This window comes from Pongo abelii, chromosome 5 (assembly GCF_028885655.2).
Source record: "Pongo abelii isolate AG06213 chromosome 5, NHGRI_mPonAbe1-v2.0_pri, whole genome shotgun sequence".
NCBI classification, from domain to species: Eukaryota; Metazoa; Chordata; class Mammalia; order Primates; family Hominidae; genus Pongo; species Pongo abelii.
In genome coordinates, this window is record NC_071990.2 from 112,546,621 (window position 1) to 112,561,506 (window position 14,886).

The following is a 14,886-nucleotide window of genomic DNA, read 5'->3' on the forward strand; positions in this document are numbered from 1 at the left end:
AAGGCTTTGTATTGGCTTAAAAGTGGTCTGTTAATACACGGTTAAATCTTTAGGTGGATAAACCCAATCACTCTTCATTTAAAAACATTGTTCCCTTATGACAGGCAGTAGATAATAGAATTTACTCTCATAGGACATCACCTCTCTGTGATGTCTAATAGTGTAGCGGACATCAAATAAAGGACTAATTTGGTAGCAGAGTCATTATTTTGGGTATAAACAATTTTTTTAGTTGTTTTAAGCCATCTGTATTATTGTTATAAAGTAATTTCTGTTAAAAAACAAAAACAAAACTATTTACCAAGGTCTAAAGGGTTCTCATCCTTGCCTCTCACTCCAATCTCAAGTCATCCCATTCTTCCTTCTCCTCCAACCACTCTAAACATTTCAGACCCTCTAACTCGATCCCTCAAGTAGAAAGCTCTGCTCTGGACTTTTGCATGGCTTGTTTAATCTTCATTCAGAACTCTGCTTAATTTACCTTCTCAGAAAAGTCTCACCTGACCATCCCTCCCTCTTACTCTTCACCCTTTTCTTAACTTTTTATAATACCACTTCCTGTCTAGTTTGCTGCTGTATACCCTATTTTGTTGCCATGAAGAATCGGTTAAAGAAAGACACATTACATAAATGATATCATTCTCTCTCATTGGCAAATTCAACCTTAACTGTAGCCCTTTCCTGCTATGGTATTTTTCATATATACAAAGGTAGTTGTCTGGAAACATGGGTTATCTTCAGCCAGATGAATGGTTTTGCCAAAAGAATTCCTCATCAGGGAGACTCTTTGGGGAAAAAAGTAGAATGGAGGAGTATGAAAGCAGACGTTTTCATGTTTAAAAAATTATATCTCATAATTAGAGTTTAGTTTTTTAAGTATATCAATAGGAAGGAAAATGAGTGTGGGCAGTGAAAAATCTCACCTAATTAATTTTGATAGATTGAGAATCTCTTTATAGAAGATTCTCTAAAATCATGAGTGAGAAGGAATCCCAGAAATTAGCCCAAGGTCATGATCCTATCTCTTAACTCAGCCTCAGGATAGTGATAGTCTAAAAAGAATAGAGTTAAACCTCATGTAAATGTTAATTTGGTAGCTAGATGCAACTTTATATAACTTAAAGAAGTAGGAAAAATTGAAGGAGTAAAGGAATTAGAGAAGGTAGAATGAATGGGAAGGAAAAAAGGGATCTAGGGAAGAAAATGAACAAAAAATTAGAAGAAAAAAGAAAACTGCAATGAAAAATTAGAGTGAGCAGCTCATCTGTTGCCCCATGTATCCAGATCTGTAACTCAACTACTCTCAAAAATGTGGCAATGTCTTTAACAAATACAAAAATACAGGAAGATAAGTGAGTATGTATTTCACTGGGCTGTTTGGAGACTTAACTTTGAAATGAGGATATATATAGGAAAGTTATTAGAAACTATCAAGAATAAACAAAACTAAAAGATAAAGTAGATAATTATCCCTAACATAATTGCTGCTGTTATAGGATGAGTGTAAACTTTCACCTCATTCATTTATCCAACCAAATAGTTATTGATCCATCTCATACATGCTAGTGCACTAGCAGGCAGTTTACATGCTAGTGCACTAGCAGGCAGTTTACATGCTAGTGGAAGAAACACACACAAATTAAGTAAATAAATAAAAATTAAAATACCTGCAAACTGTATTAAGTGCTAAAGAAAACAAATAATGGGCTGAGATACTGAATAATAAAAACAATAATAATAATAATGCTCTACTTAAAATACCTTATTTTAAGTGGGATAGTCAAAGAAAACTTCTCTGAAGAGGTCAATGATCTGGAGGATTGGGGAAGGGTAGAACACTCAAGGAAAGAAAATTGTACATACAAAGAACTTAGGGGAGAAACAACTTGGATAGCAGAGAAACTGAGAGAAGATCACTGTTTCTGAATGGAATACAGAAAGCAAAGTTTCAGAGGTAGATGGGGTGAGGTCACATAGGTTATGGCTAGAAGTTTAAATTGTATTCTATTAACAATATGAAGCCACTCAAGAATTTTTAAATGATTTTAAATTTACAGTATAAGAAGAGTACTTCTGCTGCTCTGGAATGAGATAAAAACAGAAGGAAATTCAATTAAAATGATACTATCATGGTCCAGAGGAAAGCCTAGATTAAGGTGGAAGCAGAGATTTAAGGTCTCCACTTGGATTTCATATGGACATAAAACAACTCAAATGTTCCTGTATGAGCTCCAGATCTTTCCTGTCAGTTGACTCTACCTCCACCTTCCGTCTTACTAGCAGAACACCCTTAAATTTTTGCAGTCAACCTTGATTCCTCTCTCACAACCCTTACCCAATCACAGAGCAAATCTAATACATTAACTCAACCTTTGGAATAGATCCAGAAGCTGATGATTACTTCCCTGCTACCACCCTAGTTCAAGCCACACTATTTTCTTTTTTGTTTTAATTTTAATTCCTTGGTCTTTTCTACCTTAATATCAAGCCACCATATTTTCTTACCCAGTTTAATGTCCTAATTCTCTCCCTGCTCTTATTCTTGTCCCCCTACAATCTATTATTAATACAGTTGCTTAAGTAATCCTTTCCAGTTTAAGCCAGATCTTGGCTGCTCAAAATCATGTAATAACTTACAGTCAAAGTCAAAGTTCTTACCTTAGCCTACTGAGTGATTAACAAACTTAAGCATGCATAAGAATCATCAGAAAGCCTTTATTAAAACACAAATTGCTGGGCCCCAAGAATGTAGTTCTACCAAGTTCCCAGGTGTGTTAGTCCGAGTCCTCCAAGTAAATGCCAAATGTGAGAGAAAATGAGAAGGAAGCCAGAAGAAGCTGGCATAGCCACCAGACCTAGATACCAGTCTCATCTCAAGTGGACAGAGGGATGTCTTACAGACCTGCTTTAGTATCTTTGCCATGCTCAGTCATAGGGTAAGAGTAGCCTATGGAAAGCAGCTCATGTGGAGTAACAGATTGGAATTGAGCGTATAGTAGCTGGGGCCATTGACTCATTCTCTGTGTATTTGGAGATCTGAGAGGTATATTCTCATGGCTATAAAACTAGGTAAAGCTAATGATAAGTAGGTGATACTAGGAAACCAAAGTATAGAAACCACACTTTGAGAATCATTGGTCCTCACAATCTCTATCCTCTCATCTCTCTCTTATCTCATTTAGTCCAACTCTCCTTTACTCTTCCATTCTAGTCACCTGGCTTCCATGCTGTTCCTACTCCCTTACCTCCTTCAGGTCTTTGCTCAGATGTTGTTACTTTGTCAACGACACATTCCCTGATTACTCTAAAATTGTCACTAGTCTACTTCCTTACCCCACACTACTGATCCTTCTTATCCTGCTTGTATAGATTCTTTCCTTCCACAGGACTAATGATCATATAGCAAATAAATTAATTTAATGTTGTATTTATTGGTTATTATCTGTTTCCCATAGTAGAATGTAACTTCCACATGGGCAGGGCTCTTTGTTTTGTTCAGCAATATATCCCAAACACCCAGAACAGTGCTTAGCATATAAAAAGTATTTAATAAATATTTGCTGAATAAATTACTATATGAATTACTAATCCATTTCTATAGTTATAGGAAGCAGAGAAATGGAAAAGGAAACAACAAAAATCACTGTTGACTCTCTACCTTTCATTGCCATAAAAATTCATCTTAAAAAGTTACAGCAAGAAATTCACTACAGTTCCATTAGACTAGAAGTAAAATAGAGTTTATCAACTGAGTATGTTTTCCTCTAAATAGAATAGCAACATAAACAGAAATTATAAAATATCATATACTTACATTCCTGATACTAATGACACTTTGAACACATGCTGAGCAGTGGAAGATGGATTGCCTAAAGCCACATTAAGTGCTCTGTCGATACTGAATGCCATCTGAGAAAGATAGCTTTCTGGCTGCTGTCCATAACCATCGTATGGCACATAGAGGTAAGGAAAGATGCCATGTAGATGAAGACATGTCTTCTGACCTAAAATGTAACACATTATAAAGTTTAAGTTTCCAGACACAGTTTAACAATACAAAACTCAGAACGAAACTCATTTAAATGTTCTAATGGCAACACAGCTTATCTAAGGGAAGAGTTGAAAAACATTAACCCATAGTTGAAAGTAACCAGTATTAACTACATTTTACAACAGAACATTTGGAAACATTGTGTAAACACAAGCATTGTATAATAGTATGACTTAAACAGTAGTTTTGATGAAAATATTTTGACTATTTAACCCTCATAATCCAACTAGTCTTGTGTACTTCACTGAATCATCTATAAATACCACTTAGCACAGTGTTATGAAGGTTACAAAAATTCACAAAAGTTTACTAAATAAATCGATGAATGCCTGTCTTGGCATTAATGTTTTCAAACAACAGCCTTCCCTAAAAGAGAGGCAGCTCTGGGAGAAGGGAATGTAAAAGCAGTTCCAGTGTGCAGAATTTTGCTATTGCAGTGGGAAGGAGGGTAAAAATGAAATTTTGCCATTAAAAGGAAAAAAAAAAAGACAAAACAAAATCTCTACAGATCAATTATCTATAATGGATTTCGGAGTATCTAAATTTTATATTTGGTGGTATGGAACAAGGGGAGACAAAAGGCCAACATGCACACTTCTCAGAAAACCAGTATATCAGTCAAGATGCAGAAGGGGTAAATGGTGCTGACTTGCCAACAGACAATCCAGCACAGCCATGATAAAGAAAGTAACACGAGTGAGAACCCACAAAAGAAATGCCACAGAAACAATAATCTGTCCATGACAAGGTTAAGCAACAACAATGGCAACAAAAAGCAGATGCACCATTGCTCTCATGAATCTGGCAGGGCTGTATGGAAGTGGTTACTGTCCTCAGAGCATTGTCCCTAGTTCCCCTTGGGTATGTGCCATTTGTCTAATCCAAACAGAGGAGAACAGCAGTGATGGAAGAACACATCCATTTTTCTCATGCTGTCACCCACTCTCACTGTGCTGCTCCTGCCAACACAAGCCTCAGGCTTCTTCCCCACCCCTTACCCCTCCTCACTCTGCTTCACTGGGCCTTTTCTTTTGGTAGGAATGTAAATATTTGTTTGATCACTATTTCCCATTTATGATTTAGAATGATTTATATAAAATATATAGAAAGTAGTTCTACATTGTGTTGATATCTTAATGTTTACATTTCTTGTAAAGAATAACATTAGCTTCTCTTATTTTTAAGGTACACTTATGACAGAAAAATAAATCTGGAACAGTTATTACATAAAGCATAGCAAATTTAGAAAGATTAGTCACATAATGAAACGAGATCTGATTCTCCGAACTGTAATATTCTGATTTGAACTACCAACTGTCATGCTTTTGAAAAATTACAAATTGTGTTGGTGTTATACAAATTTCAGTTTCCAGTTTGGCTATTTCATTTCTAAATACAACATGGTATTAATCCCTAAATTTTATAGTTTTTCAATTCTTCAAATAGAGAACATTCAAACTATATTAATGAGTCTTAAGAAAACAGATTTAATCAATTTACTGATGACTTACTTGAATGCTTTTTAAATATCTCATGAATAAATGTTATAACCATTACCCTTCTGGACAAAAACCACAATTTGACTAAGAGTAACTGGTATGCTAAACTACAGGTTGAGGGAGGTGGGAAGACAGTGAATTACTTCCTCTTAAGTTGACAAATGCAAGACCAGTGATTACAGAATTACTAGTGCAATGCCATATTTTACAAGCAATACTGTAAATTCCTAAGATATTTGTTTTATAGTCAATATATCTTAATAATGGAATTTTGGGTAAATTTTACAAGAAACAATTACAAAATTGGACTGTACTAATAGTTTCTTTATGGGCAGAGTGTTCACAAAGTTCACAAAATAATTTTATATCCACTTTTCACATCTCCTGTGAAGTAGGGGCCAGAAGAATTACCTTTCTATTTATGGGCTTCAGAACTACAACAATTTTGGGATGTACAATTTAGGAAAAAGGAAGAAATGATTTACTCAGCAGGTAATAGGGTAAGTGCTTTACTTATGTATTTCTAATTAGGATAATCTTGCAGTATTGATGGAGGTTAACGTTCCCAAAGTCACATAACTATTAAGCAATAGAATCCAGATCAACAAAACCTAAAACCAATACTCTTTCCATTTAACCATGCTGGTTCAATGTTTTTAAAAAGTCAATGTTGGCTTCCTTAATTCCTCAGTTTTTATTTTTTATTATAATTGCCTGTTTCCTTATCTAACTTTCCCGTTTCATGGCAAACTCTTAGGGAGGTGATATAGTGTTCAAATGAACACTATGTTCCCAGAACTCAACAAAAAACACATGGTATGTGCTTAACAAACATTTATTAAATAAATTAAAGAACCCACAACAAAACAGAATAACTGCTTAAGGACAAAGGAATGATGTGAAAGCCTTTGAATATCTGAAGAAACACATCCATGAAAAAAGAGGAACTCTGATACAATTAATATAACTACCATTGGGGTTACAGGAGGACATGGGTGTGTGGGGTTGAGAAGGGTCCCCAGCATACTGCACTTTCCTACCCTGAATGACCTGAAGTGCCATCCAAATCTGTAGTCACTCTATCAACACAGACGTACCTCTCTCTCCAGTGCTCCTGCAGCTAGAGATGGCTCAGTGCCTTACTCAATCACCCTTCCTCAAGAACAACCTCCTGAAGAACAACCACAACATAAGGAATTCTTGGCATAGCACTAACAGCTCTAATATAGAGTAAGAATGATATAAGAGAAAATGAAAGAAACAGGATAAAATAAGAAACTCAAAAGTTAAATAAGGAAAGAAAAATGTGTAAAAATGAACACGAGAGTCAACTGCTTTTTGGAAATAGTATGTCTTTTATTACCATAAAATTTGTAGTTCTGTAATAGCATTGCTTTATCTTGACAAGATACAGACCACTTCTATTTATTTCCCTCCGCTAGCTCTACCTCACACAAATGTGTGGAGATACAGAGCTGTAAAGTCTTTAGAGATAAACCAGTCTACTACAACTCCCGTTAGTTAGGATTAGGTTAAATTGTGAGAAAATGCCCCCAAATCAGTGGATTTAGCATTAAAATTAGTGGCTTCTCTCCTAAAAGAAGTCCAGAGGTAGGCAGCTGGTACTAGAAACCCAGCTTTTTTCAACATCTAGTTAGTGGTCTAATTAAGAACTTGTGACTTCAGTCCAGGCGCTTTTCCACTATACTTCTAGAAGTTCCACATAGAGGATGCTTTCAAGAATGTTTTTACAAAATTAGTGAAAGTTATGGTAATTTGAAACCTTCTACTAAATGATTTTTTTTTTTTTTTGAGACGGAGTGTCACTGTGTCACCCAGGCTGGAGTGCAGTGTTGCGATCTCGGCTCGCTGCAAGCTCCACCTCCCAGGCTCACGCCATTCTCCTGCCTCAGCCTCTGGAGTAGCTGGGACTACAGGTGCCCGCCACCACGCCCGGAGAATTTTTTGTATTTTTAGTAGAGACGGGGTTTCACCGTGTTAGCCAGGATGGTCTCGATCTCCTGACCTTGTGATCCACCCGCCTCGGGGTTCCAAGTGCTGGGATTACGGATTACAGGCGTGAGCCACCGTGCCCCGCCATTTTGGATTCTTATAGGATTCAGGGTATTAGGTATTTCTAGGTAACATACAGATTTAAGGAAAGAAAATATCCCTACCCCTTCAACTCTATTAACGTAAACTGATACATAAAAATTGTACATATATATGGTATACAACATGACACTTTGGTATGTATACACCATGAAATGATTAAATCGAGCTAACATATCCATCACTTCACATACTTATTATTTTGTGGTAAGAACATTTAAAATCTAATCTCTTAGCGATTTTCAAGTATATAATACATTATCAACTATAGTCACCATGCAGTACAACTGATGTCCAGAACTTATTCATCATGTCTAACTGAAACTTCATACTCTTTAAACAACTCCCCTTCCCCTGCTCTGAAGGTTCCCTCTTACTATCACGGCAAACTGAAGTTAGACAACAAATCCAAGAGAAAGAAATAAGATCGTCTGTGGGAGAACAAGCCCATGTACACGGGTTTTAAAAATTTCAGAGTTTGAATTTTCCAATTTGATTGATGTTCCCTAATTCAGAAGCTGCAAAGGTTATTTTAAAAAGCGCCACCAAAACTTGACACCATGGCAAAACTCTTTGGAGCTGACTACTTCTCATTGTGTGTAAGTACATAACAAAAGGCAGATGCCTCTTCAACAAGGAGTACGTGGGTCCTCTGAATTTCATCTTTCATGGAACCCAGAATTATACTAAACATTAAGTCCTCGGCTGGGCATGGTGGCTCACGCCTGTAATCCCAGCACTTTGGGGGCTGAGGCAGGTGGATCACGAGGTCAGGAGATCAAGACCATCCTGGCTAACACGGTGAAACCCCTCTCCACTAAAAACACAAAAAAATTAGCTGGGTGCCTGTAGTCCCAGCTACTCGGGAGGCTGAGGCAGGAGAATGGCGTGAACCTGGGAGGCGAAGGTTGCAGCGAGCCAAGATTGTGCCAATGCACTCCAGCCTGGGAGACAGAGCGAGATTCCAACTCAAAAAAACAAAAACAAAACAAAACATTAAGTCCTTTATATCCCAACATTTCTTAATGTCATTTTTCAGCATTTTATTCTGCAATTTAGGTGTCTTGATTTGGTCTCTAAATTGCCCATCTAAAATCTTGTTAGCCTATTTGTAGCAAAATTACTTGGGGTATTTTTGTAGATTCAGTTTCGATAAACACAAAGACTAAATGTACCATTCCTCTAATTTGGGGGTCTGAAAACTTTTTCTGGAAGGTGACAGTAAATATTTTAGGCTTTATGGGACATGCTGTATCTGACACAATTACATAACTCTGCTGTTGTAGCCTGGAAGCAGCTGTAAGCAATACTTAAGTGAACGGGCATGACCGTGTTACAATAAAATTTCATTTACAAAAACAGGCAACATGAGGGATTTGGCCCATGGATAGTAGTTTGCCAATCTCTGCTCTAATTAATTAGACTTCTTTCTCCATCATCATCTGGAATAGAAAAGTTGTTTTTTTTTTTTTTAAAGCTGATGGGTAATCAAAATCAAAATAGTGATAGCCTAAGAGTATCTTAGGAGAATAAGAAATACTCATTGTGTAATTTGCATATCCCGTCTCCCAAATCTCAAATTCAATCTAAACAAGGTTTTAAACAAACCTCAACAGAGCTTTAAAACAGAAAAACTTGATATGTGAGCAAGAACATTTATGTTTACAAAAATTTTCATATTTTCTTCTTCCTGGAACATCTCAAGTTTTATATCACTATCATTAACTCAGTCTGTTTCCTTCCAGTCTTTCTTTGCTTCTGTCTTTCTAAATTTTACTCCATCTTTCTTTTCCCATCTCCACAAAACCACAAAATGAACTCAACAAAACTCACTCACAGAAAGTGTTAAATTATCTATTCTCATGGAAAAAGAAAAGTTGTAAGGATGTACTCTTAGCTTTGGAAATTAGATTTTCAGAATTTATCTTACAGAAAAACTTAAAAATGTACACGAAGATTCAGATACTAAGATGTGAGGTGAGTATGACTAACAATAGTGAAAAAAATGAAGATAATCTAAATTTCCAAAAATAGGGAAATAAGTAAAATTATGTTATATCTGTATAATAGCTCTGTGGCTCTGTAGCAAATCCTGCTTCCTGCCTGATTTTGTAAATAAAGTTTTATAAGAATACACCACAGCCATTTAGAATGGTCTATGGCTGCTTCTGCTATAGACAGAGTTGAGCAGTTGCAACAGACACCCTACAACTCTCAAAACCTAAAATATGTGCTTTCTGGTTCTTTATAGAAAAAGTTTGCTAACCTCAGCAACAGAAGATGTTTAAGTGTATTTCCTAGTATAAGAAAATGTTTATGATGTCTTTATAGTCAGATGAAAATCAGTTATAAAATAACATAGTACATGAGACCAGGTGATGGGTGATTCTTTTATATATATTTCCCCCCAACTAAATATACAATGTAAACAAAAGGCAGGAAGAAAGAATTTACCTACTTTTAAATGACCCAGAAACTTAAAAGGCAAAACAAAGCATAATAATAACAGTTTCCTTTCATTTCTCCTTTTATTTGTAAATAATACTTTGGAGTTTCACATTTATTTATGCCATTTTATTTCTTCAAATAAAATATACAGAACTTTATCTAGAATCATTGGCTTTAAATGATTAATCCCACATTACTAAGAGAAACTATATCGCTGAAATACCAGATGTTTCAAAAGTCTATTTTATTCATACATTTGTCTAATGTATCTTTGTATATACAGTGTGGGGTAACAGTTGGTTCTTTTATTCATAAATGTAGTCATAATTTCTCTACTCAAGTAATTTGTGGAGACCCAATGTTCGGTGCTAAACCACAGGCTGCTTATAACACAGCCACTAACTTCATGAGTATAAAGCCACTAACTTTATAGTCTACTTGGAGAAAACGATGAATAAATAGGCAATTACAGTATGGTATGACAGGTGCTCAGAAGCACAAAATCCTATGGCTATATCCACAAGTATCTAACTCAGACTTGTGAGAATCTAGGAAGGCTTACCAGAGGAAGTGACATTTGAGCTGATATCTGAACTAAGAATCAGATTTAGCCAAGCAAATGAAGAAGAATGTTTTCAGTATGTACAGAAACCTGACAGCAACAGAAACATGGCATCTGGGAATAGGAAAAGTGTAGGTGGGATGAAACAAGGAGTGCAATGGAGAGAAAGAAAAAGAGTATGAGAGAGAGAGAGAAACAGTGTGTGTGTGTGTGAGAAAGTCTGTGCTTTTGTGTGTGTGCGCACATGCATGTACTAATAACCTGTACAGATTCGCATTTTATAAAGTTCCCTGTGGACACATTGTGGGGACACTGGCAACAGAACTACAGAAAGGAAAATCTGATTAGGAGGCTGCTGGAGGAATTCAGTCGAGATGTCAGTAGAGGTGGAGAAAAGGTCAAGGATTTAGGGAGTAGAATCAAGAGGCTATGGTAACTGGAATTTGAGAGTAGGATAAGGCAGAAGGAATCAAAGATGACTCTTACATTTTTGGCTTAGGCAACTGGATGGATGATAATGTCACTCAAAGAAAACTGTAAAAGAGGGGCGGGTTGACTTCTGTTTTGCATTTATAGAATTTTACATGTCTATAGAATTTCCAAATGGATATTTAAATGAAACACATATAGATATGGAGCTTAAGAAAGAGATCTGGGCTAGAGAAGAAGATAGATTCGCCAGTATGGGCAACAATTGGGTAAGATTTCTCAGGGAGAATATCCAATACCCAATACAAGAGAAGGGACCTAGGCAAGAATCCTGAGGAATACTGATATTTAAGAGAGGCAGTGAGTATTTTGATTTATGTGAGATGTGAGAGACAGAGCCCTGAGAGGGCTACCAGGCAACAAAGGGAGGCTAATAGTGAAAATTTGATAATATAAGCATATTAGCCATGGAACCAGTGTTCCAAGGATCCAGTGGAAATACAAGAGACAGGCAAGTAACGAGAGGCTGGATCAGAGATTGGCAGCAGGATGTAGATAAAACTATATAGGATTGAAAAGAGGCATTTACAAAATTGCTGAGTAAGGACCTTTCAATATCTGTTCCTCCATAAAAACAACAAGAACACTGGCAAAAACTGTCAAAAGCAACTTTTTCAGAACTCTGGAAATTAAAGGTTTGCAACAATCCAAGGCGTATTTATTCAAGAACACCAGATGAATGCTAAAACAGCAAGCTTTGTGGCATTTTAACTTGTTCTAATCTGATCTCTCCCTCTGCAGCTTCAAAACAGTCTTGAAAATCAAAGCCTTGCATCCATAGTAGCTGTAAAAACCAGCAGCCAGGCAGCCACTGGAGGAGCCGGAAGTCATTTGGAGCTCCTCCAAAGCCCTACCCTCAGAAAACTACCACTATTGGACTTGTCTGGCAGCTTGCTGAACAACACTCCATTCCCAGCACTTGCCTTTATTTGATTTGACTGAGGGCTCACACTATGTGAAGAGCCCTATATGCGGCAGGGTCTTTGTGGAAAACAATCAACAGCAATTATTTAATTGCTGTAGCTGCCTGGAGAAATTTTACCAGTTGGGTCTAACAAGAGGCTGACCAAAAAATTCAAAAGTACAAACAGGAATGAAATGTCCACCGGGGGCTTGGAAAAGCTTTGATACAGTTAAGGGAATTTAGAAGGCCATAAGCATGTGTAGGGCTATGTACATGCCCAGGAAAGACCTAAGAAGACTAATATTTTCCCTCTGGTTGATCTTGAGGCTCTGCCCCAACATACTCACAGAGCCCCTCAGCAAAAGCTGAGAAAAGAGGCATTTAAAGAAATCTCTGGTCAACCATTAACTGACCACTATGCTAGCTGAGCAGAGACTTCGAATAGAGACTGCCGGGCATGGTGGCTCACGCCTGTAATCCCAGCACTCTGGGAGGCCGAGGCAGGCAGATTACGAGGTCAGGAGATCGAGATCATCCTGGCGAACATGGTGAAACCCCGTCTGTACTAAAAATACAAAAAAAATTTAGCCGGGTGTGGTGGCGGGTACCTGTAGTCCCAGCTACTTGGGAGGCTGAGGCAGGAGAATGGCATGAACCTGGCGGGTGGAGCTTGCAGTGAGCGGAGATTGTGCCACTGCATTCCAGCTTGGGCGACAGAGTGGGACTCCATCTCAAAAAAGAAAAAAGAATAGAGACTATACAAAATTAGCCCATGAAAATCACTAAAGAAATAAACTGCAGCAACAACAAAAATAAACTGGGTGGGTAGAGAGGAATCTAACTTGAGAACTGCTACATAATTTAAAATGTCTGGTTTTCAACAAAAATAAAATTATAAAACACACAAACAGGCAAATATGGTGCCATATATATATATATATGTGTACACACACACATATATATAAAAGCAGACAACAGAAACTGTTCATGAAGAAGCCAAGACGTTGGACTTACTGGACAAAGATTTTAAGCCAGCTATTTCAAAAAACTAAAGGAAACATGTCAAGAGAGTTAAAGGAGAGTATGAGACCAACATCTTACCAAATAGAGAATATCAATGAAGAGAGAGAAATTATAAAAAAGAACCAAATAGAAATTCCGGAGTTGAAAAGTTCAATAACTAAAATGAAAAATTTACAAGAGGGGATATGATACTATGATATAAGAAGAAATATATATTTGGTCTTCGTCCCTCTTCCTGGTACACAGCTCCTAAAACGTTTGGACTCTTTTAAGCGTTAAGTGTTTACATGTGCACCAATGAGATGACTGGTAGCTGGGGGCTCCTGGATAGCCTCAGGTAGGGCAGAAGTGCAGGGAGCCTAGGGACTCCATTTGTGGCTGGTGTCTGAAGTGAGCAGTACTACTGGACAGAACCCTTACCCTGTAGGGTATGCATTAGTAGTAGTTAGTGTCAGAATTGAATTGAAGTGTAGAACACCCACAGTTGATGTCAGAAAACCAAGAATTTGTTACTGTAAAACTGATGCACAGGATGTCTTTTTCAAATTGGGTGGCCTCTAAGAAGGCTTTCAACTGAGTCTAGCAGAAAATTTGATGGATTTAAATCTTACTTTCTCTTTATAAACTATTTTCTTTCTCCTTATAAACAATGAAAATATGTATAATGTCCTCACATCTCCCCTTTATGTAAGGGAACTAGAAGGGAATCAATTAACCCATTTATGCCAGAGGTTGCAATTTTGTGTGTGTGAAAAATCAGACTTTGGTGATGACCTTGAGCAGTAGGATATAAATAACTCCCACAAGCTTAGCAGCCCAATAATGGAACACTAGGCATAAATGGGTTAAGGGCCAACTTCCAAACTGAACAACAGTAGTTTGATGATTATGATTCTTTTATGATTAATATGTCAGAAATCTGATGAAATGTTATATCCAAAGTTCATAAGCAATTTAATCTGCAATTATTGTTATAGAAAGTAAATCAACAATTCCCTTGATTTTCAATGACTATGAAACTATATGGGTACTGCTCAAAGGCACACACCATGGTATAACTATTTCTAAAAAGCTCAATCTTAAAAAACAAAGCTTCTAATAGTAGTTTCAAGCACAAATCTCCAAGAAAATGTGCACCTTTCAGACTAAATGTCATAAAAATAACTAGTGTTATTAACCTTAGTGAAAAATAAAATTCTGGATTGTAAAACAAATACTTTTTTAGTTTCAGATAATTTAGCCAGAATGGTCACACACATTAATTTTTGTGGTATTTTAATTGAAAGGTAAATAAGCCAAAGTCTCAAAAAAAAATTCTGAAAAAAAATTCTGATTATGACATGAAAATTCATCTCAGACAATTTAAAGCAATATTAAAAGTTAATCAAGATAAACTTACTGTCTGGTCAAATTTGTACATAAATACCTAAATGCTCCTTCAAATGCAAATAAATAAAATATTATTGGTAATTAACATTATATGCAAGTCTAGTAAATTATTCAACCATATTTTATGGTAGCTGAATACTAAAGGACCTTAAGCTTTTACCTGTCTAAAAGAAAGTTGAAAAGACAACGCACAGAATGAAAAAAAAATTGTGAATCGTATATTTGATAAGGGACTTGTATCTAGAACAAACAACTCTTACAACTCAATAATAAAAAGACAATAAAATTTTAAAATGGACAGAGACTTCTGGTTGTAAAACGGTGGTATAGAAGTAAGCTGGCTTCACTCACTGCCACAGGAAACCAAAACCACAAATACAGTGCTGACACGATCATGAGCAATATCCCA

General features: G+C 36.6%; 1 protein-coding gene across 5 annotated transcripts in view; it reads right to left on the reverse strand.

The window, feature by feature from the left end:
* Nucleotides 1-14,886, reverse strand: part of REV3L (REV3 like, DNA directed polymerase zeta catalytic subunit) — a 185,834-nt gene that overhangs the window by 115,174 nt on the left and 55,774 nt on the right. For all 5 annotated transcript variants that reach the window (XM_024248980.3, XM_063725258.1, XM_063725257.1 and 2 more), the window contains one exon: nt 3,815-4,004. In XM_024248980.3, coding sequence (XP_024104748.3) covers nt 3,815-4,004 — 190 coding nt within the window. The remainder of the gene's footprint in view (nt 1-3,814; nt 4,005-14,886) is intronic.